The sequence below is a fragment of the Podarcis liolepis genome (genome assembly GCF_965112155.1).
Source record: "Podarcis liolepis genome assembly, chromosome: 15".
Taxonomy (NCBI): domain Eukaryota; kingdom Metazoa; phylum Chordata; class Lepidosauria; order Squamata; family Lacertidae; genus Podarcis; species Podarcis liolepis.
The window spans coordinates 22,774,108-22,795,376 of NC_139566.1; the positions used below are offsets into that span (position 1 = coordinate 22,774,108).

Sequence of the window (21,269 nt, forward strand, 5' to 3'; positions counted from 1 at the left end):
GCTTATAAGAGCAGTGGTACTTAGCAAAAGTGCTGACTGCCACAGACAAAGAACGGTTACCTCGTTCACATGCACACGCGTGCAAACATGCAGAGAACCACATACCTGTTTGCTGACAAGCAGTTGGTAGGCGTGTTGTATGGCTGTGCGCTTGTGAAGCAGCAGTGATCTGAACTTCTTCTTTTCAATATCATTGAAAGTATCAAACACAACGGCGAGTAGCTAAACAAAGAGGGGCAGGAGGAGAAGTCTAACTACAGTCTGCAACTGGCAGCTGTCAAGTTCTACACAGCACCAGAATGTGATGGAAGGAGCACCTTAAGAAGGAACTTTTCCCCATTATTCAGCAACAAGCCATTGATCAACAGAACAGGAAGCACTTTGAGCAGGGTGGATAAAAATCAATGATTTAAAAAAAATCAAATCAGGCAATTGGGTGGCTGACGAATGCTTGAAGGGGAACCTCCCAGAGAAGCCCCATGATGGAAAGCCACCGTTATCCCAGGAAGGAAGGAAGGAAGGAAGGAAGGAAGGAAGGAAGGAAGGAAGGAAGGAAAGCATGCTGGATTCTGAGGGCACCTGGCAAATCATAACAGTTCAGAAATAAGCAGTGTCTGATGACAGACTTTGCTGGAATATTTGCACGAAATAAAAAGTATCAAAAAATGAGGAAATGGGCCCTATCTATAAAACAAAAATCCAGGAGTAGCTATATGACAAAGAGTCTTGTGGCACCATACAAGGCCTGCAAATTCATTACAGCATAACCCCTCATGGACTAGATACTTGGAAGTGAATCTAGTTCGCAAAAGCATAGGCCAAACAAAGTGTGCTCATCTTTATGATGCTACGAAACGCCCACATTTTCACTTCTGCAGATGAACACAGCTCCCCTTTGGAAATTGCAGCTATTCCAAAGATCAAAGGCTGCCCCCGACTTTTGCAGTTAAGCACCACGAAATCACGGCAAGTCTGGAAAGAACAGTTGTTCTAAAGGAGGTGTGGTGAGCCTTTGGCCCACCAAAAGTTGCTGAACTACAACACCCATCATGCCTGACCATTAGCCATTCTTGGTGTGGGGGGAGGCACAGATGGGAATTGTAGTTCAGCAACATGTGATGGGCCAAAATGTCCCTCACCCCTGTTCTAAAGAGAGTGGGCAACTGGAAGCTCAACGGTGATGGACAAAGAAGATGGACTTACCAAATTCATAATGAAGTACAGCTCAATGGAAAGATACACAATAAAAAAGACACAAGACCAGGAGCTTCTGGCATAAGAGGGCATCATCACATCTGGGAAACTGCAACCCAAAAGAGAGATAATCTCGTTTATTCACAATAAGTCATGGGAGCTGTAGCTTGTTCCCTCGCAAAGCTACAATTCCCAGCACACTTAACAAGCAACCCCTTTAGTTTAGAGAGCAAGCAAGAAAGAGGGGACATGACAGACGTTTGTTAAGATTATATACAGCATGAAGAAAGTGGGAAGAAAAAGTTTTTCTACCTCTCTCATAATGTTAGAACTCGTGGATTCGTGGACTCAATAAAACTGAGCACTGGAAGATTCAGGTTGGATAAAAGAAAGGACTTATTTTGATGGAGCTTATTCCCAAGCATGCGTGACTTGGGAATCGTTTGCTGGGAGATTCACGGCAGTGCAAAGTTAAACTATGGAACTCACTGCCACAGGAGGTGACTGATAGTCACTGACTTGGATGGCTTTAAAGAATGTTCAGGTCCCAGGATTCTTTGGGGGGGGGTGAGCCGCAACTGTTAGTCATGTGCTTTAAATAACATGTGACTTTAAATAACATGTGACGAGCTCAAGCAACTTACTTCGCTGTAGTCAGTAGAACGAAAAGATTCACAAGGCTGTTCTCTAAGGTGCTGAAATACTGCAGAAGAAGAACATCTATGAGATGACGGAACTACCGCTGATTGTTGTCGCACAACATGTCCTGAATCATAAAACAATACATTGCTTCCAAGGGTTCCCTTAGAGGCTGTGTTTATAATAATCCCCATGGAGTTTGTTTCCAATACAAACTGCAGGGAAGTCCCCTACAAAAATGCAAGAGCAGCAGCGAGAGCTTCCTTCCCTAATTAGAAGACCCTCTGGCCGCAAAAGGGACAGCTGCTGCCACCCAGTTTCAGGCAGGATGGCAACCCTGCCCTTCCCCATCCACGGAGGCCGCAGCCAAGAGTTGCAGACAGTTGCCAATTGACGCATGCTCGTCATGCTTTGCAAATGACCCCCAAAGATCAAACCTTCAAGAGCCCATGTATTGATGCTTTACTTACAGGATCAGACTTGTTAGGAGAGAACAAATAAAAGCCTAGGGAGAAAGGGGGAGGAGAGAGAGGGGGGGGGAAGCGTCAAAATGATAAAGGCATAAATGGGACATTCAACCAGCTGGCAAGTAGAAGCAATGTTGCACCATCATTTTAACGAGTCTCATCTAGCTGGCCTGTGTTAAGTTTATTTTGACACCTTGTTAGCGGTGCCACCCACCAGGGGCGGCCCGGTTGGTTCTGGCCGACAATAGGAGAGTCCTTGCCAATCAGCACACAATCAGCACACTCTTGGCTTGTGGAATGCCCTTCTCAGGGAGGTGCCCTATCTCCTGTGGGATGTGATCCATGAGAGGCAGTCAAGTACAACATTCCTTGTAATGCTAGAGAAGACATGCGAGGGAATGTTTGGTCCAGCCAGTTGAAACTTCCTGTTCCTCCTGGCTGGAGCATCCTTCCTGTTGCATGTGATAGAAGGTGGGTGTGACCTAATTTGTCCAGGTAGCAAAAGGACGAGTCACGCAGCACATCTCTCTCTTTTTAACTTCCTTCTTCATTTGACTAGCTTCTAGCTAGGACTGCTCTGCTAGCAGAAGCACTGGGATCATTCCCCCATATGCGGTAGATCCACATGTACATATTTGTAACTAAGTCTGCCTTCAGGGATCCAACTGTGAACTGATGTGAGTAAACTTCTTTAACTGGCTTTGAATAAGATTGTCACGTCTCTATTCTTCTAAGAGGGATTCAAGGGAATTTACCAGGAACATACAATTCAATCTGAGACAGACTGAATGGTATAATAGTGAGTGGCTCACACGAGCCTGCAACCAGCTATCTGCTGTGCATATAAAAAGGGGAATGTAACCCTGCTAAGTAAAGGAACTTGCTAGCGCAGGTTAGGAAGGATATTAATAAACAATATATCCTCTCCGGCCACCCTGAACATTCCCACATCTCCATCATTACTAACCTTCAGGAGGAATTTGAAAACACATCTGTTTACCCAGACGTTTGGTGGCTTAAGAATACCGCTGCTGGCCACCACAAAATCGTTGGATGGAAGCCTGCTTTTAACAGTAATTGCTTTTAGAATGTTTTTATCTGAAACTGATTTAAGATGCTTTTAAAGGTAATGGTTTTTAGACTGTTTAACTGTTCTAGAATGTTTTTTTAAAAAACACTGTTATCTGTTTGCTGACCTGAGCTCCTTAGCTTTGGCCTCTTACACCATCTTCTGTCCCCATCCCCAAACCTGTTTTCACCTTGGCAAAGACGCTATTTGCTTGGCAGCCTATGCCTGTCTAACACAATGCTGCCATCTTTGCTGAAAGCGTCCTCGCAGACGAAACTGCTCATGAACAGATAACTCTTAAAGGTACACACCAAGGATAGCAAAGATGACCATGAAGAAAAGCAGCAGCAGGAGGATGTCAATGAATGGAGGAAGAGACTGGAAAATCTGTCGTAGGTTCCTGAAATGAAAGCTGAATCAGGAGTTGGCTCAAAGGAAAACGTTCTTCCTTAATATCCCTTCCCATGCTTGTACGACAAGGGCAGCCAGCGGGGTGCCTCCAGTTGTGGTTGGACTCTGACACTCATCAACCCAAGTTCGCACAGCAAATAGACAGGGATAGTGGGAGTTGTAGTTCAACAATGTCTGCAAGACACTTGGTTTTTCCCTTTGCGCCTCAACATAGCCCCATCTTTATTTCAGACATCGTGAAATATTGGTACATGGCGATGTTTAGCTGGTGATATATTGTGATGCTGAAAACCAGATTATGGGAAGGCCTGGAGAAAAACCAGAAAAATGGTGGGGGGAGGTTCCCCCCCATTTTCCCCCAAAGCCGTTTTTTCCCAGAAAAATTGGGGGGGGGGTAGTGTTTGGAATATTCAAACTATATCAAACTGATTCCCCCCCCCCATTTTTCTGGGGAAAAAGGCATTGTGGGGAAATGGAAAAAAAACAGGGAGAAACCTGTTTCCCCCCCAATTTTTCTGGGTTTTTCCAGGCCTTCCCACCTCTATGACCAACCATAGTCAGGAGCATAGCTGTCAACGTTTCCCATTTTTTAAGGGAAATTCCCTTATTCCGAATAGGATTCCTTGCAAGAAAAGGGAAAAGTTGACAGCTGTGGCCAGGAGTGCTACACAGAGTTCAATGGAGGCCAGCCAGCCCATTACCTTCTGACAGCTCCACAGTAACGGCAGTCGACCAGAAAGATGCATCGCAAGGCTCTCGTGATCCGGACATGGGATGTCTGACGCACCAACACCACAATTGCCTCTATAAACTGCAGCAACAGAACACAGCTCTGCAAGGAAACAAGACAAGAGATGGTGGCAATAAAATTTATTACCTGCCCTTCACAAGCAGGTCCCATGCTGGGCTATAACAAGTCAAAGTTCAGGGGGGGGGGGAGTTTAAACAAACTAGTATTGCAGGAATAGGGTGGGTTCTGAAAACACACATATAACCTAGAACATCTACAGAGTAAAAGTCTACAGCATAAAAAAAATATTACATAAAAGTTTTGAATTACAATGCATTAATGTAACTGGAGCGAAGCTTCTTAGCTGCCAGAGAAGATTTGGCTACCAGATGCATAATTTGTGGATATTTATCAGCGAAGAGGTCAACTATCACTTCCTGGCAGGATTGGTCTGAGAACCAATTAAGAATAGGAGATAAAAAAAATTCCCTGGGCACATCAACAAATAGTGTGTGATATTCTCAATCTGATTACACTGCACTACAATGCATTTCCGTTCCATAGGAGCTATTCCAAAGTTTCTCTCCTCTAAGTACACTGAAGGCATCTGTTGAAACCTACTGTATTTTTCGCTCTATAAGACGCACCTTTTCCCTCCTAAAAAGTAAGGGGAAATGTGTGTGCATCTTATGGAGCAAATGCAGGCTGTGCAGCTATCCCAGAAGCCAGAACAGCAAGAGGGATTGCTGCTTTCACTGTGCAGCGATCCCTCTTGCTGTTCTGGCTTCAGCGATAGCCACACAAAGCCTCTTCAACAACATTTGATTCAGAATATTTTTTTTCTTGTTTTCCTCCTCTAAAAACTAGGTGCGTCTTATGGTTGGGTGCGTCTTGTCGAGCGAAAAATACGGTAAGTCCAACAAAGACCCTACTCAGGCATGCCCAAACTTTTTCAAAAGAGGGCCAGATTTGATGAGGTGAACATGCCTGAGGGCCAACCAAAGTTGTTGAGCTTTTTTTTACAATTTTACCCCAAAGTTTTTTAGGACATATACTGCTGCAGGGACCAACATAACTGCGGAAAGGTCAGCGTCTCCAGGTTCGATCCCTGGCATTGTGGAGAGACTCCCTATCTGGAAACCTGGAGAGCAGCTGCCAGCCAGTGTAGACAACATTTGAGCTAGGTGGACCAATGGTCTGGCTCAGTATAAGTTCCTCTGATACAGTAATAAACAAAGCCAGAGAAAAAAGTAGCAACTATTGAAAATACTTGGCCAAAAGTAAGGTTGCAGTTGTTTGGGAGGGTTGGGTATGCACGATAACAAAGAGTCCCCAAAGATGACAGTAAAAGGCTGGACCTAAAACTGATAACTGTAATCAGAAACCACCTTTTGCTCTGCAGAGTAAGTCATCAACATCAGTAGGAACAGAAAGAGCTGCAGATGCAAACGGCTAGTTCAGATAAGCCAAGATTCAGTAGGACGGGGCATGGGACATCTTGCCAACACACACACACACCCCTCCCCAAATTGCCAAACCACATGGCTCAGAAGCAACTGACAGATTCAGGCTACAGGAACGGTATTCCTATCAAGATACAACAAGCTCCCACTAGCTGTACTTTCCAGAAACAGTTGAAGATATTTTTTGTTCCAACAGGCTTTTCAAGCTGGATAAATGGGTCTTTACCACTGTTAGGGTTTTAGTCTTGTTTTAAAGGTACCGTATTTTTTGCCCTATAGGACGCGCTTTTCCCCCTCCAAAAATGAAGGGGAAATGTGTGTGCATCCTATGGGGCGAATGCAGGCTTTCGCTGAAGCCTGGAGAGCGAGAGGGGTCGGTGCGCAGCGACCCCTCTCGCTCTCCAGGCTTCAGGAAGCTCTGCGCAACCCTCGGGAGCCCGGCGCGACTTCGCGCCGGTCTCCCGAGGGCTGCGCAGAGCTGCCTGCAGTCCCAGGCTTCGCACAGCTCTGTGCAGCCCTCGGGAGCACGGCGCGAAGTCGCACCGGTCTCCCAAGGGTTGCTCAGAGCTGCCTGCATTCCGAAGCCTGGGGCACGCTGGAGAGCGCACCCGGGCTTCGCGCAGCTCTCCGCAAGCCTGGGGAGACCGGCGCGACTTCCCGTCGGGCTCCCTAGGCTTGCGGATAGCAGGCTGTTCTCAGGGCTGGGGTCGGGGGAAGCTCAGGCTTCCCCCGCACCAGCCCCGTGCCTGGGGGGGAAATAAATTTTTTTTCTTTATTTCCCCCCCCCCAAAAAAAAAACCTAGGTGCGTCCTATGGGGCGGTGTGCCCTATGGTACAGTATTTCTTATTCTCGTGTTTATCTGAGATACAGTGGTCCCTTGGTTCTCAAACTCAATCCGTTCCGGAAGTCCGTTCCAAAACCAAAGCGTTCCAAAACCAAGGCATGCTTTCCCATAGAAAGTAATGCAAAACAGATTCATCCGTTCCAGACTTTTAAAAGCAACCCCTAAAACAGCCATTTAACATGAATTTTACTATATAATGAGACCACTGATCCATAAAATGAAAGCAATAAACAATGTACTGCAGTCACACAATCAATCAGTAGCTCAACTGGGTTCCACACAGTCACAGAAACAAAACAAAAAAGAGCCACAAAAACAGACAGACCTCAGCATAACACTCAAATCGGAAGCGTAACACTCAAAACGGAGCACGTTCAGCTTCCGAAAAGAGTTTGCAAACTGGAAGACTTGCTTCCGGATTTGCGGTGTTTGGGTTCCAAGTTGTCTGAGTACCAAGGCGTTTGAGAACCAAGGTACCACTGTACTGGTTTAGAAGGTGATACATTGCTTAAATTAAAAGAGAAGGTGGGGGAAGAGTGGGATTTGCTTTTGAGTTAAAAAATAAATAAAATGTTGCAGAGGGTTGCACTCTGGTTCCTGCAACAGTGCAGATCAGTTAGGTGAGAAGGTTACCAGCAGTCTACCTTGACCATGGTCCTTTTGTGTCGAATGTAGGTGTGCAGGCCCAGCCATCTCATCTTCATAGAGAGCTCAAACACCACGACAGTCAGGGCAAGCAGCTCCAGGGTCGCGTGGATCTGTAACCAGGCAGGCAAAGAACAACAACATCAGTTCAACAAACGGGCTTTGTTGTTTCACCACTTTAAATTTGTCAAAACCTAGTGCTCAAGTAGAAATCCACCATTCTGCGGAAATCTGTTCTTTTTCCCCACCCCCACCATCAGAGCTGGAAAACATGGATATATATTAGCAATGTGAATTATCCTTTCCATTTTTAAAAGACCAAACTATATTCAATTTTAAATGAAACCCTGTATACCTGAAGGAGCATCTCTACTCCCATCATTCAGCCCGGACACTGAGGTCCAGCTCTGAGGGCCTTCTGGAGGTTCCCTCACTGTGAGAAGTGAAGTTACAGGGAACCAGGCAGAGGGCCTTCTTGGTAGTGGCACCCACCTTGTGGAACGCCCTCCCATCAGATGTCAAGGAAACAACTACATAGCTTTCCAAAGATATCTGAAAGCAGCCTTGCACTGGGAAGCTTTTAATGTTTGATGTATTACTGTGTTTTTATATTATGCTGGGAGCCACACAGAGTGGCTGGGGCAACCCAGTCGGGTGAGTGGGGTATTGTTGTTGTTAAATGTTGTACTGCATTTAACATGCCGATTTTTTATATTCAAACAGCAGCTGTTGGCAGATGGGAGGCTGATAATAATTAGAAAGGAGTTGAGTCAGCAACAGAGGATGGGCTCCTAGGGTCCCTCTGGAAAAGGTCAAAATAAAAAAATTCCTTCCAGTAGCACCTTAAAGACCAACTAAGTTAGTTCTTGGTATGAGCTTTCGTGTGCATGCACACTTCTTCAGATACGAAGAAGTGTGCATGCACACGAAAGCTCATACCAAGAACTAACTTAGTTGGTCTTTAAGGTGCTACTGGAAGGAATTTTTTTATTTTGACTATGGCAGACCAACACGGCTACCTATCTGTATCTGGAAAAGGTGTGCAGGAAGAACACCAAAAAGGAGTTGTTCTCTATGCTCCGGAGCTAGATATTTGGGAACACTGGGAACACAAGGCCCTTTAGTTACACTGTACCCCTGTATAACACCCAAATTTTACGAATAAACCTGGTTTGAAGATACAGACAGAGCAGACTCAGCTATACAGCTGCAAATGAAAACGTTTTAAGTGTGTTGTAAAGTGCATTGCATAAATGTGACACTAGATGGCAACAGTAAGGTAAAGGTAAAGGGACCCCTGACCATTAGGTGCAGTCGTGGCCGACTCTGGGGTTGCGGTGCTCATCTCGCTTTATTGGCCGAGGGAGCCGGAGTACAGCTTCCGGGTCATGTGGCCAGCATGACTAAGCCGCATCTGGCGAACCAGAGCAGTGCACGGAAACGCCGTTTACCTTCCCGCTGGAGCGGTACCTAATGATCTACTTGCACTTTGACATGCTTTCGAACTGCTAGGTTGGCAGGAGCACGGACCAAGCAATGGGAGCTCACCCCGTCGTGGGGATTCAAACCGCCGACCTTCCGATCAGCAAGTCCTAGGCTCTGTGGTTTAACCCTCAGCGCCACCCGCGTCCCTTTTAGATGGCAATGGTGAGTTATGGCAAATTCAATATTTTTTCAAAACGTGGGGGTTTTTTAAAAGTATTTTCACAACGGTTTTTTTTATGTGTCTAGATTCCACCAGCGGCTGCATTGGCTCGTCAATTGCATTGCATAGCCAATCTTCAATTTCCTGCCTATGTCCACTAAAATCCTTCCCCTCCACCCAATTCTTAAGATACTTACATAGATGCCAAGGCGAAGCATAGGGACCGCAGGCGCCTCACAGAGAGAGAGCATCAGGAGCAGCAGTGCTGTGGTCAGTTCCATTAGGTAGAAGGGATGGTTGTGTACAAAGAGGTAGGCAGAGAGCGCTTTGGCATCCTTGGGGTGCGTGAAGAATTTGTCGTTGTTTTCTCCTTCCTGATTTAGGGTTTTAATCAACAAAATCCACACACACATAAATACGCTAGAGACAGCAAGCCCAATGTAGTAGGTAAGTCAGCGGTTCCCAAAACCTTTCTTCCACATGGACCACATGAGGGTCTTGGCAGACCACTTTGTGAGGTGAACAGAAAAAAAGCTTTTATCCTTAACTCATAATGTTAGAACTTGTAGGCAGCCCGTGAAGACGAACATTGGAAGATAAAAGAAAATACTTCCTTTATGTATAAAACACGCTCAAATGTATGCTGGAAATGTAAAGAAAAAGAAGGAACCTTTGATCATAGGTGGTGGAATTGTAAGGTGGAATTCAGTTTGTCAGCCATACACCCTCTTAATTTATACCCTCTCCTTTCTCTGCCAGGTAATGCAAAGAAAAGGGCCCACCTGGAGGTAAATTGCCGACTCCTGGTAGTTCATTTCCCAATTTTGTCCTCCGCAGCTCCGTCGAGGGTGGCAGTCCCCAGCGGCCGGGCTGGATGTGTCACTGACCAAGTCATAGTTGCCTCCATCTGGGTCAAAGGGGGGAAAGAGAAGGGAAAGGTCTCTTTATTGTCACGCTTTAAGCCTAATAAGGCTTAAACGGCCTTGGCCCAGTATACCTGAAGGAGCATCTCCACCCCCATCATTCAGCCCTGACAGTGAGGTCCAGCGCCAAGGGCCTTCTGGCGGTTCCCTCACAGCAAGAAGCGAAGTTACAGGGAACCAGGCATAGGGCCTTCTCGGTCGTGGCACCCTCCCTGTGGAATGCCCTACTGTCAGATGTCAAGGAGATAAAACAAATACAGTGGTACCTTGGGTTACATATGCTTCAGGTTACATACGCTTCAGGTTACAGACTCTGCTAACCCAGAAACAGTACCTCGGGTTAAGAACTTTGCTTCAGGATGAGAACAGAAATTGTGTTCTGGCGGCGCGGCAGCAGCAGGAGGCCCCATTAGCTAAAGTGGTGCTTCAGGTTAAGAACAGTTTCAGATTAAGAACGGACCTCTGGAACAAATTAAGTACTTAACCCAAGGTACCACTGTATTTTACTTTTAGAAGACATCTGAAGGCAGCCATGTATAGGGAAGTTTTTAATGTTTTGAGGCTTTATTGTGGTTTTATAATTTACTGGAAGCCGCCCAGAGTGGTTGGGGAAACCCAGTCAGATGGGAAGCAAGTGAGCAAGCAAACAAACAAATTATTATTATTAGGTGGAATTGCTAATCTTCCTTCATTCACTTTTTATAAAGGCATCCACCATGACACCAGCCTGTATCCTTGAACACTGACAATGCAGCTTGCTAGCCAGGGTGGAGGAAACGTGTGTGTGTGTGTATGTAAACAAGCCTAATGTACAAAGGAGAAATTTACACTCGTTCTTCTGCCCACTTTTGCCTCTGGGCCACATTCACCCCACACACAAAAAATCATTTCCCACCCCCCAGCTAAAGCCTTGCAAAGTTTGTGGAACACAGAGAGAGAAGCTGGGAGGAAACGCGGAACGATCCGCCGCACAGATGGCAACGCTGCTTTCACGCCCCTGTGACTTATCCCAAGAGGTCTATCCAAGCCAGCTGTCTCGCTTACGCCAGGCCTGTGGAATGATAGTTGAGGGATGCAAGCATCCCCATTCATCTGAGCGTTGGAAGCTGTTCTGGCAGGCCTCTAGATAGGAACAGCTTCCATATGCCGTCATAAAAAAGGAAGAGAAAAGCAAATGTTTACTAACTCACGATGTTCAGCTGGCTAACAGGCTGAACAAACCCCGGCCTTTGAGATTCAAACAAAACGTTACACGCACTGTTCCCAATTTAGGTCTCGGCGCCTAGCCACGTAGACCGTGCAATAAATTCGAATACTAAAATAAAATAAACCGTCCATATGATGGAGCACGAGATGGAGTAATCGGTGGAGGACAAAGACAAAATTATCATGTCACTGGGCACTGCTTCTTTCTCAGTCCCTGCACAGAAACCTCCAGCCTTTTCCAATTGTGTTCTGAGACTTTCAGATACCTCATCGCTCCCAGTTAAGACTACTGCATTTTATTAATAGGCAAAACAATCTTTGATCCACTTAGGTATTCCATAACACTACTTGATTGTAAAAAAAAAAGCCCCAAAGCAGTTGCCACAGAGGAGCGGGAAAGACAAAACCATGAGGAGAACCAAGCCTTGCTGAATATCTGGTATGGTTATTGTGGCACAACCCTTCTAGCAAGTGAAAATACAGTGGTACCTCGGGTTAAGTACTTAATTCGTTCCGGAGGTCCGTTCTTAACCTGAAACTGTTCTTAACCTGAAGCACCACTTTAGTTAATGGGGCCTCCTGCTGCTGCCACACCGCCGGAGCACAATTTCTGTTCTCATCCTGAAGCAAAGTTCTTAACGTGAAGCACTATTTCTGGGTTAGCAGAGTCTGTAACCTGAAGCGTATGTAACCCGAGGTACCACTGTACATGCAAACAGATGGGGAGCACTTGTAGCTCGCTGTCGGAATTTGGCGGTCAAAGTAAGCAGGAATTCTTCAAACCCATGCAGAAACGATTGCCAAAGGGAAAATATAATAGTTCCTGTATTCCAAATGTAATCGATTCTGTCCAGCATACACATTCTCTTTCTCTCTCTCCACCCTGTACTAAATAGGCCAAGATTGGGCGGGTCTGTCAAAGAGAGATCATGCAACAGGCTTGCTTGTCTCTGACACTGCAGAGTCAGGATTTCTTCTTCTGAACACACACAGAGGAAAGACAAGATGACAGAAGCAGATCGACCTGTTTGAAAGCGGTTGTTTGGCTGACAGAACCACAACACAGAGATTTATTTTGGAAAACTCCCGTGGCATCTTTCAGGATTTAAACTTTCAGGGAGGAAGACACCAAAAAGGTAGCTATAGATACAGATATTTTAAAAAGAGTTTGAATCTCTTGAGGCATTAATCCAAGACCTCCCAGTTTTTTGCTGTGTCCTAAATTCATGTGGTCTAAAACCACTGAGCTTCTTGGGCTTGCCAATCAGAAGGTCAGCGGTTCAAATCCCTGTAACGCGGTAAGCGTCCGTAGCTCAGTCCCAGCTCCTGTCAACCTAGCAGTTCGAAAGCACGCCAAAAAGTGCAAGTAGATAAATAGGTACCACTCTGGTGGGAAGGGAAATGGCGTTTCCATGTGCTGCTCTGGTTTCGGTGTTCCGTTGCACCAGAAGCGGCTTAGTCTTGCTGGCCACATGACCCGGAAAAACTGTCTGCGGACAAACGCCAGCTCCCTCGGCCTGTAAAGCGAGATGAGCGCCGCAACCCCAGAGTCGTCTGCAACTGGACTTAACTGTCAGGGGTCCTTTACCTTTACCTTTTTAATTCATGAAGACGCTGATGTTATTTATATGGAATTTCCAGCTCATTTACTCAATCAAACACCACTCTGAAGATCTATCCCAGCTACAACAGTACACTTCCAAGGCACATCTTTCTGTGGGGATGTTTGCAAATACAGTAGTACCTTGGTTCTCAAACTTAATCTGTTCTGAAAGTCCGTTCCAAAACCAAAGCATTCCAAAACCAAGGCGCGCTTTCCCATAGAAAGTAATGGAAAATGGATTAATTTGTTCCAGACAAACAACCCCTAAAACAGCAATTTAACATGAATTTTATTATCTAACGAGACCATTCATCCATAAAATGAAAGCAATAAACAATGTACTGAAGGCACACAATCAATCAATCAGTAGCTGAACTGGTTTGTCACAAAAACAAAACAAAAAAGAGCCACAAAAACAAAAAATGCAAAATAAATAGCAAAAACAGACAGACCTCAGGGTAACACTCAAAACGGAGCATGTTCGGCTTCCGAAAAAAGTTCGCAAACCGGAACACTTACTTCCAGGTTTCCAGTGTTTGGGTTCAAAGTTGTTTGAGTACCAAGGTACCATTGTACAGACAAGTTAATTCCTTTGCAAGTCTATTTTTATTTCATTTATTGTCGGCCTAGTTTAAATTCTAGTACAGCAAGCCACTTAAGACTCTACACACCCGCTTCTTTGAAAAGGTGAAAACTCCCTGGTGATTCAGCACATGTGTTGCGTTTATAGGACTATGAAGTAAGACTATAATATGCAGTACAAAGCGAGTGTGTGAAAGAAAGCCCTTCTCCACACAGGAACCCAAAATGCTTTTTCCATGCAGCCTGAGCAGGAGCAGTGAAGAACGTCATCATTAATTGTTGTAGCTTGTCTTCATTTACCCCACCTCACTGCCCTGCTCAAAGTTGTGAAGAATATCCCTACATTATGAATGGTCTGTGTCACCATTAAGAAAAAAAGAGGTTAGAATAATAGGCCAATAGATAGGTGGACAGGATGAACTGGCTTTTCTTCTTTGAGTTTCCAAAGTTCTAACCTAGCTCAAGTCTACCATCTAAACTAGCCAGATATTTAACTGCAAATCAATCACAATCAATCATTTGAAAAATAAGACTTTAGAGCTGTCTTGCCCACCCCCCCAGTGGGAACCAGACATAACCTTGGTTTCAGGAGCCATTTGGTGCCTTAGCTTATATATCTGAGTTTCTAACCCTGGTATGACTAGATAGGCTGTTGCTTTCATACAACAGACCATAATTCATATTCAGCTGTCCTTGAGAACTTTATCCAGAATACATGGAAAAGGACCCTTGCGTGCAGAGGCAGCAATGACTTGGGCGCTTTCAAAACACTATACTTCAGTGCATTCCATTGCTATAGTTGAAAAAGAAAAAGAAAAGGAATTTCCCCTTTTCCGTTTTGCACTGAGGGATGGGCGGGTAGCAATATTAATATACGCCTGCTATCGTTAAACTGCTCCGTGTTGTGGGAACAGGTGGTTGTGAGACGATAAAAGGTTTTCAAAGCACTAGGAGACATTCAAACTGCAGTTCTGAGATGACAACGTGTTTTGTTTTTTTAACTGCGTCTGGCTGCTTTTCGCTCGTCGACGCTGACTCGGAACATCTGACGCACAGAGCGGAACAACGGCTGGAAAACAAACAGAGATTAGATTTTCATGGCCTCCCAGGGAACGCATCCGTTTGGCAAGGTTTGATTGCCATGTTTCTGCTTCTTGTCAGTTTTCAGGGCATTTTGGATTTATTTATTTTTTTTAAAAAAGAGAAAAACGATGGGTTTGGCCAACATGAAAGCAAAACATGGGCCTGCCGGATTTAGTTGCCTTAGTCACTCTGACGCTCGTAAGAAACTCCTTTGCCCAAGGAGGTGCAGGCAGAAGATTTATCCTGCTGCTGGTAGCCCCCTGCCTTGAAATCTCATTTTGCCCATCCCAGTTCGATACGTAGTATTGTATAAAAACCAAACAGAAACATCTGTCCAGTGGTTAGAGCTGTGGCTGATTGCTGCTGCCTTCTCTTTTATCCTTCCACTTTCAGTGCCTGAGGGGTTCCAAGCGCAAGCTCCTTCCAAGTCGAGCTTATGAGCCAGAACACTGCGTTTCTGTGCTTTTTGAACAGGAAGGACATGAAATTAGTTTGGGAAGCCTCGGTACAGTGGTACCTCGCAAGACGAATGCCTCGCAAGACGAAAGAGTTTTCCGTTTTTTGAGTCGTTTCGCAAGACGAATTTCCCTATGGGCTTGCTTCGCAAGACGAAACGTCTTGCGAGTTCTTGCGAGTTTGTTTCCTTTTTCTTAAAGCCGCTAAGCCGTTAATAGCCGCTAAGCCGCTAATAGCCGTGCTTCGCAAGACGAAAAAACCACAAGACGAAGAGACTCGCGGAACGGATTAATTTCGTATTGCGAGGCACCACTGTACTTAGAATCCACGCCTCACTCTTTCGTGTTTGCACGAATACTTCGTGTGGTGAATACTTCTAAAAACCAGCTGATAGTCTGAACGAAAGCTAATATTAGGTGTACCCTTTGGAAGTTAGCCAGGAGGGGGATAATGCAGGCTAGTCCCTGGAATGTCGTCGTCTTCTTCTTCTTCTTCTTCTTCTTCTTCGTCTTCCTTTCCTCCTCCTCCTCTACCACCTCCTCCTCTTCTCTTGCACTCCATTCATATTGGAACAGGGCCTCCCCGGTGTTGGCTCCCCATGTGTGCAACCAGGGCCAGGTTTGATGAGGCCCTAAGCTACTGAAGATAATGGGGCCCTTTATATGTCCAGCTGTCCTTTGCCAACTGGACATATAAATTGTCGCTGATTTTTGTGTTGAATATATGCTATATGTCGAAACAAAATAAAAAAATTCCTTCCAATAGCACCTTAGAGACCAACTAAGTTTGTTATTGGTATGAGCTTTCGTGTGCATGCACACCTCTTCAGATACGTGCGCATGCACACAAAAGCTCATACCAATAACAAACTTAGTTGGTCTCTAAGGTGCTAATGGAAGGATTTTTTATTTTATTTTGTTTCGACTATGACAGACCAACACGGCTACCTACCTGTAACTAGAAATATATGCTATAAGGTAAGGTCCTCCGTGGGAAATACCAGGAGAGGCGGTCCCGTAGGAACAAGGGTCCTAGGCCGTATAGGGCTTTAAAGGTCAAAGCCAGCACCTTAAACCTGCCCCTATACTCCACCGGGAGCCAGTGCAACTGGTAAAGCACTGAGTGAATATGCTCCCATGGCAGGGACCCCATAAGGAGTCTTGCTGCAGCATTTTGCACCCGCTGGAGTTTCTGGGTCAGTCTCAAGGGCAGCCCCATGCAGAGTTACAATAATCAAGCCTAGAGGTGACCATCGTGAGGATCACAGTGGCTAGGTCAGGGCGACAGAGGTAAGGAGCCAACTGCTTAGCTTGGCGGAGATGAAAAAATGCCGCCTTTGTTACAGCTGCAACCTGCGCCTCCATAGAAAGGGGGGTGTCGAAGATTACACCCAAGTTCTTAATAGACAGCACTGGCACTAATTGCGCCCCCGCAAGAGATGAGAGTTGGGCCCCCAATCCCATATCGTCCTGACCCAGCCGAAGGACCCCTGTCTTCGAAGGATTTAACTTCAACTGGCTCCCGAGTAACCATCCAGCCACAGCTTCCAAACATCTGATCAGTGTGTCTGGGGCCGAGTCAGGATGGCCATCCATCAACAGATAGAGTTGGGTGTCATCAGCTTACTGATGGCAGCCCAACCCAAAACTCCGGACAAGCTGGGTGAGGGGGCACATAAAGATGTTGAAAAGCATCGGGGAGAGTATTGCTTATTGTTTATTTTACTTGTATTTAGTAAACAAAGCTAAAAAAGAAAAGAAAAGTACCACATGATTATTATTATTTTTAATCCTAATACATCACAAGCATTAGACCCAAAATATCTGAGAGGGGAAATTAAAGCATGCTTAATGCGGTTTACATGTTACATTATAGAGAAGCATTTACTGTAATATTTGTAAAATATTAAATGCTTCCCTCATATTGTTTAAATTAAAGGGGGACATGCAACGGAGCCAAGGTCCTTCCTGCCTCTCAAAACTACCCACCTCAAACACACACTTGCAATTGTATTCCTAGTTTCCCACATCCACAGCTTTAGAAGGGGGGGGGAGATGGTTTTTTATTTCTCTCTTCTTCCATATTCAGTCTTTTCCACATCTCACCTCATTTCCAAGATCCATTCTGTTCTTACAAAACATTGTTCCACTGGTTTCTCTTCTGCATACAATCCCTATTGAGAATGCTACTGAGAATTTATCGCTACCCTTCCTGCAATCATGTCCCTGTGTTTCTACTGATCCTGGATCCTCGGAATGTCTAGACCCCCACTGCTAATAGGCCTGATAAGCGAAGATATCTGTTGACAGCAGCATCAGCTGGTCCCTATCTTAATTGCAACCAAGTGCTCCAAGGCCCTCAGGTGCTTGCCACACACTGGATTCTGTTTACATTTTGTGTCACTCCTAGAAAAGTGGACTCCTTCATTCATCACAGTGAGCATGGTAAAAAAGATAAAGGACCCCTTAAGTCCAGTCAAAGGCGACTGGGGTTGCAGCGCTCATCTCACTTTCAGGCTGAGGGAGCCGGCGCTTGTCCACAGACAGCTTTCTGGGTCATGTGGCCAGCATGACTAAACCACTTCTGGTGCACAGAGGACCATGACAAGTGCCAGAGCACACGGAAACACTGTCTACCTGCCCGCCGCAGCGGTACCTATTTATCTACTTGCACTGACCTGCTTTCGAACTGCTATGTTGGCAGAAGCTGGGACAGAACAACGGGAGCTCACCCCGTCATGGAGATCCGAACCGCCAATCTTCTGATCGGCAAGCCCAAGAGGCTCAGTGGTTTAGACCACAGCGCCACCCACGTCCCTACAGTGATCATGGAATGAACCCTGAAGACCCAAGACCAAGGAACATTTTTACAATGACCACCTCACATCCCCAAGCAAAATTAATATTCACAAATACTTTCCTCCCTAAGTCCCAGGTACTTAGAGCAGGACACAATGTCCTGTTTTATTTTTATTACTATATTGAGGTTGAAGCAGGCATTAGCACAAGAACCCACAGGGACTGGCTCCTAAAGGAAGTGGCTCTGGCCGCTGCAGAGCGGACAGATAACTCCAGCAAGCGAGCCAAAGCTCACACTACAGTTTGCCCACATTATCCACTAATATGCATTTCAGTGTCTGGGAACATTTGAAGTTAACTTTCGATTCTAATTAACTATCTCACGCAGAATAGAAAATTCCAATTCAGTCCAGGTACCCCAGGGATTCTCACTGTAATTAATGTGACTACATCAGCAAAAAGTATTTCATTGCACTACAAGTCGAATGGCATCTTGCCCAACTGGAAGTGAAACTTTAGGTCGAAAGAGGTTCTCTGCTGAACCAAGGGTTGGGGAGGGACAAGGAAAGAGAGGATTGCACCTTTTCAGCAAGGGGGAGATCAGCCTAATCCATCTGCCAGTAACGAATCAAGCCGCAACAAGCTTATTAACCCCCCCACGCCCCTCTAGAAAGAGCACCCAGCTAAAATTGCCAGTTGCCCAGGGACTGCAGAGCAGTGTTCAAAATTCGCCATGTGCCAGGCGCATTTTGCACCTGGCTACCAGCCACTTGGGACGCGGGTGGCGCTGTGGGTTAAACCACAGAGCCTAGTGCTTGCCGATCAGAAGGTCGGTGGTTCAAATCCCTGCGACGGGGTAAGCTCCCGTTGCTCGGTGCCTGCTCTTGCCAACCTAGCAGTTTGAAAGCACGTCAAAGTGCAAGTAGATAAATAGGTACTGCTCCGGCGGGAAGGTAAATGGCATTTCCGTGCGCTGCTCTGGTTCGCCAGAAGGGCTTAGTCATGCTGGCCACATGACCCGGAAGCTGTATGTCGGCTCCCTCGGCCAATAAAGCGAGATGAGAGCCGCAACCCCAGAGTCGGTCACGACTGGACCTAATGGTCAGGGGTCCCTTTACCTTTACCGGCCACTTGTGACCAAGTGAAGATGCCTGGGCACCAAGATGGCGCCAGACATCTCCACCATCTGGAGCTGCATGCCTGAGGGTCTTTGGGTCTTGCCTGTTTTCACACACTTAGCAAAACATCCCGTAGGATTCTATTTTATCTGCACAATCAGAATGAATTTCAGGAATCCAGAAGTCGTGTTAAACAATATGGCTTGTGAGCAGTGGCGTAGCGTGGGGGGTGCAGGGGGGGCCGGCCGCACCGGGCGCAACATCTGGGGGTTACGGTTAGGGGCCACAAATCCACAGGTTAGGGGGCGCAAATCCACGGGTTAGGGGGCGCAAATTACTTGCCTTGCCCCGGGTGCTGACAACCCACGCTACGCCACCGCTTGTGAGCCATCTGGCCCCCAAATGGCAACTCAGCATTCTGTTTTGGCAGCTGTAACCCTGGTTTAAGGAGCCATTTGGCACCTAGCTTATATATATATATATATATCTGAGTTTCTAACTCTGACCCCAACCATGGAACTAAGTACGGCTGGATGGTGCAGGTATGGGATCTGTCTATGGATGTCTATATGCATTACAGTGGTACCTCGGGTTATATACGCTTCAGGTTACAGACTCCGCTAACCCAGAAATCACGCTTCAGGTTAAGAACTTTGCTTCAGGATAAGAACAGAAATTGGGCTCCGGTGGCACAGCAGCAGCAGCAGGCCCCATTAGCTAAAGTGGTGCTTCAGGTTAAGAAGAGTTTCAGGTTAAGAACGGACCTCCGGATCGAATTAAGTACTTAACCCGAGGTACCACTGTATTGCAATCTAAGAACATAGGAAGTGCCTATTGCATCAGGTCAATGGCCCATCTAGTCCAGCGTCCTGCTCTCAACAGTGGCCAAGCAGATGGTTGTGGGAAACCTGCAAGCAGAACTTGAGCACAAGAGCCAGCTGCCTGGAAGCTCATTCCATCAAAAGACAGAATAGAAAGCTTCTGAAAGGTAAATCAAGAACGAGCATGCACAAACCTATCTATTGTGCAGGCTCACGCAATGTGAAGTTAGGATTCACTTGCTATGAGTCCCTGACACGTGTACACAAAAAACAGTAAGCGTGCAGCATCTACTCTCTATGGACCTCCCATAAGGCAGCTCACCATCAGTGGCCAATCTAGGCATAGCACAGGAAGATGCAAAGCTTTGGCCCATCTAACTCAGTACAGTGGTACCTTGGTACTCAAACGCCTTGGTTCTCAAACTCCAAAACCCCCAAAGTTTTTCGGAAACCAGACATCCAATGTGGCTGTCGGCTATTATTTCCAGGGCACCTGCACCAATCAGAAGCTATGCCTTGGTTTTCAAACATTTTGGAAGTCAAATGGGCTTCTGGAACTAATTAAGTTTGGAGCTTTTGTTTTTTATATTTATTTTGCATTTTTGTTTTTGAGGCTTTTTCGATTAATTTGTTTTTGTGACTGTGTGGAACCCAGTTCAGCTACTGATTGAGTGACTGCAGAAATGGATGAAAGCCCCCCATCCAAACAATAACTATCATCAGTGCAGGTAAGAAATTATCATCATCATCATCATCATCATCTACAAAACTGTCTTATTTATTTTATAGTACAGTACATTGATTATTGCTTTCATTTTATGGATTGATGGTCTCGTTAGATAGTAAAATTCATGTTAAATGGCTGTTTTGGTGGTTGTTTTTAAAAGTCTGGAACGGATTAATTTGTTCTTCATTACTTTCTATGGGAAAGCACGCCTTGGTTTTGGAACGCTTTGGTTTTGGAACATACTTCCAGAACAGATTAAGTTTGAGAACCAAGGGACCACTGTACTATCTACACTGACTGGCTGCAGCTCTCCAAGGTTTTTGACTGGGGTCCCCTTCCCATCCCTACCCAGAGACACCAGGGATTGAAGCTGGGACCGGAATTCTGATGCAAAACAGACAGTGGAGGCTAGAAAGGTAGAAGGCCGAGACCAGCAATGAGTGAAGCCAGAGCAACTAATGGCAGGCAAACCACCCCCTTGACTGATTGTAAGAGGGCAGGAAGGTGAGGGCTGGCTGAAGGCAAACTGAGGCTGGTGGGGCTGTGTCCCATTTGCCTTAAAGGACCAGCTTCCACGGAGTAAGCAGATGTTTTACCATGGAGCTGCAGAACTTTCACCAAGCTATGGGCCTTTGGGTGTCCCCATTAAGATGTACACCATTGGGGAAAGGGCCTTTCTTGCAGCAGTGCCTTGAATTTGGAACACGCTCTGCGGAACTGTTTACCTGGCATCTAGTCTGTTACACTTGAGCCAAGGGACCAATAATTCCCCTCCCTCCCCCCAGGCTTTTAACTGGTAAGGCAACATCAATTCTGCTCATCATTAGCGTGGTTTTGCATGTTT

General features: G+C 45.9%; 1 protein-coding gene and 1 long non-coding RNA gene across 8 annotated transcripts in view; one reads left to right on the forward strand and one right to left on the reverse strand.

Annotated features, from left to right (window-relative positions):
- The window catches only part of LOC310695043, a 32,999-nt gene extending 17,880 nt beyond the window's left edge, over nt 1-15,119 (forward strand). Inside the window, exon 2 of the long non-coding RNA XR_014519888.1 lies at nt 15,072-15,119. This is a non-coding gene — a long non-coding RNA (uncharacterized lncRNA). The remainder of the gene's footprint in view (nt 1-15,071) is intronic.
- TPCN1 (two pore segment channel 1) overlaps nt 1-21,269 on the reverse strand; it is a 48,302-nt gene that overhangs the window by 24,030 nt on the left and 3,003 nt on the right. For 6 of the 7 annotated variants that reach the window (XR_014519834.1, XM_083478565.1, XM_083478569.1 and 3 more), the window contains exons 3-11: nt 9,891-10,015; nt 9,306-9,482; nt 7,463-7,576; nt 4,482-4,612; nt 3,681-3,769; nt 2,304-2,338; nt 1,839-1,897; nt 1,204-1,303; nt 106-222 (exon numbers count right to left, since the gene is read on the reverse strand). Coding sequence is in view for 6 of the 7 variants with exons in the window: in XM_083478565.1 (XP_083334691.1) it covers nt 106-222; nt 1,204-1,303; nt 1,839-1,897; nt 2,304-2,338; nt 3,681-3,769; nt 4,482-4,612; nt 7,463-7,576; nt 9,306-9,482; nt 9,891-10,015 (947 nt within the window). In the remaining variant the exon portion in view is untranslated. Of the gene's footprint in view, nt 1-105; nt 223-1,203; nt 1,304-1,838; nt 1,898-2,303; nt 2,339-3,680; nt 3,770-4,481; nt 4,613-7,451; nt 7,577-9,305; nt 9,483-9,890; nt 10,016-21,269 lie in introns of those variants that run through there. The other variant, XM_083478570.1, reaches the window with a different exon arrangement.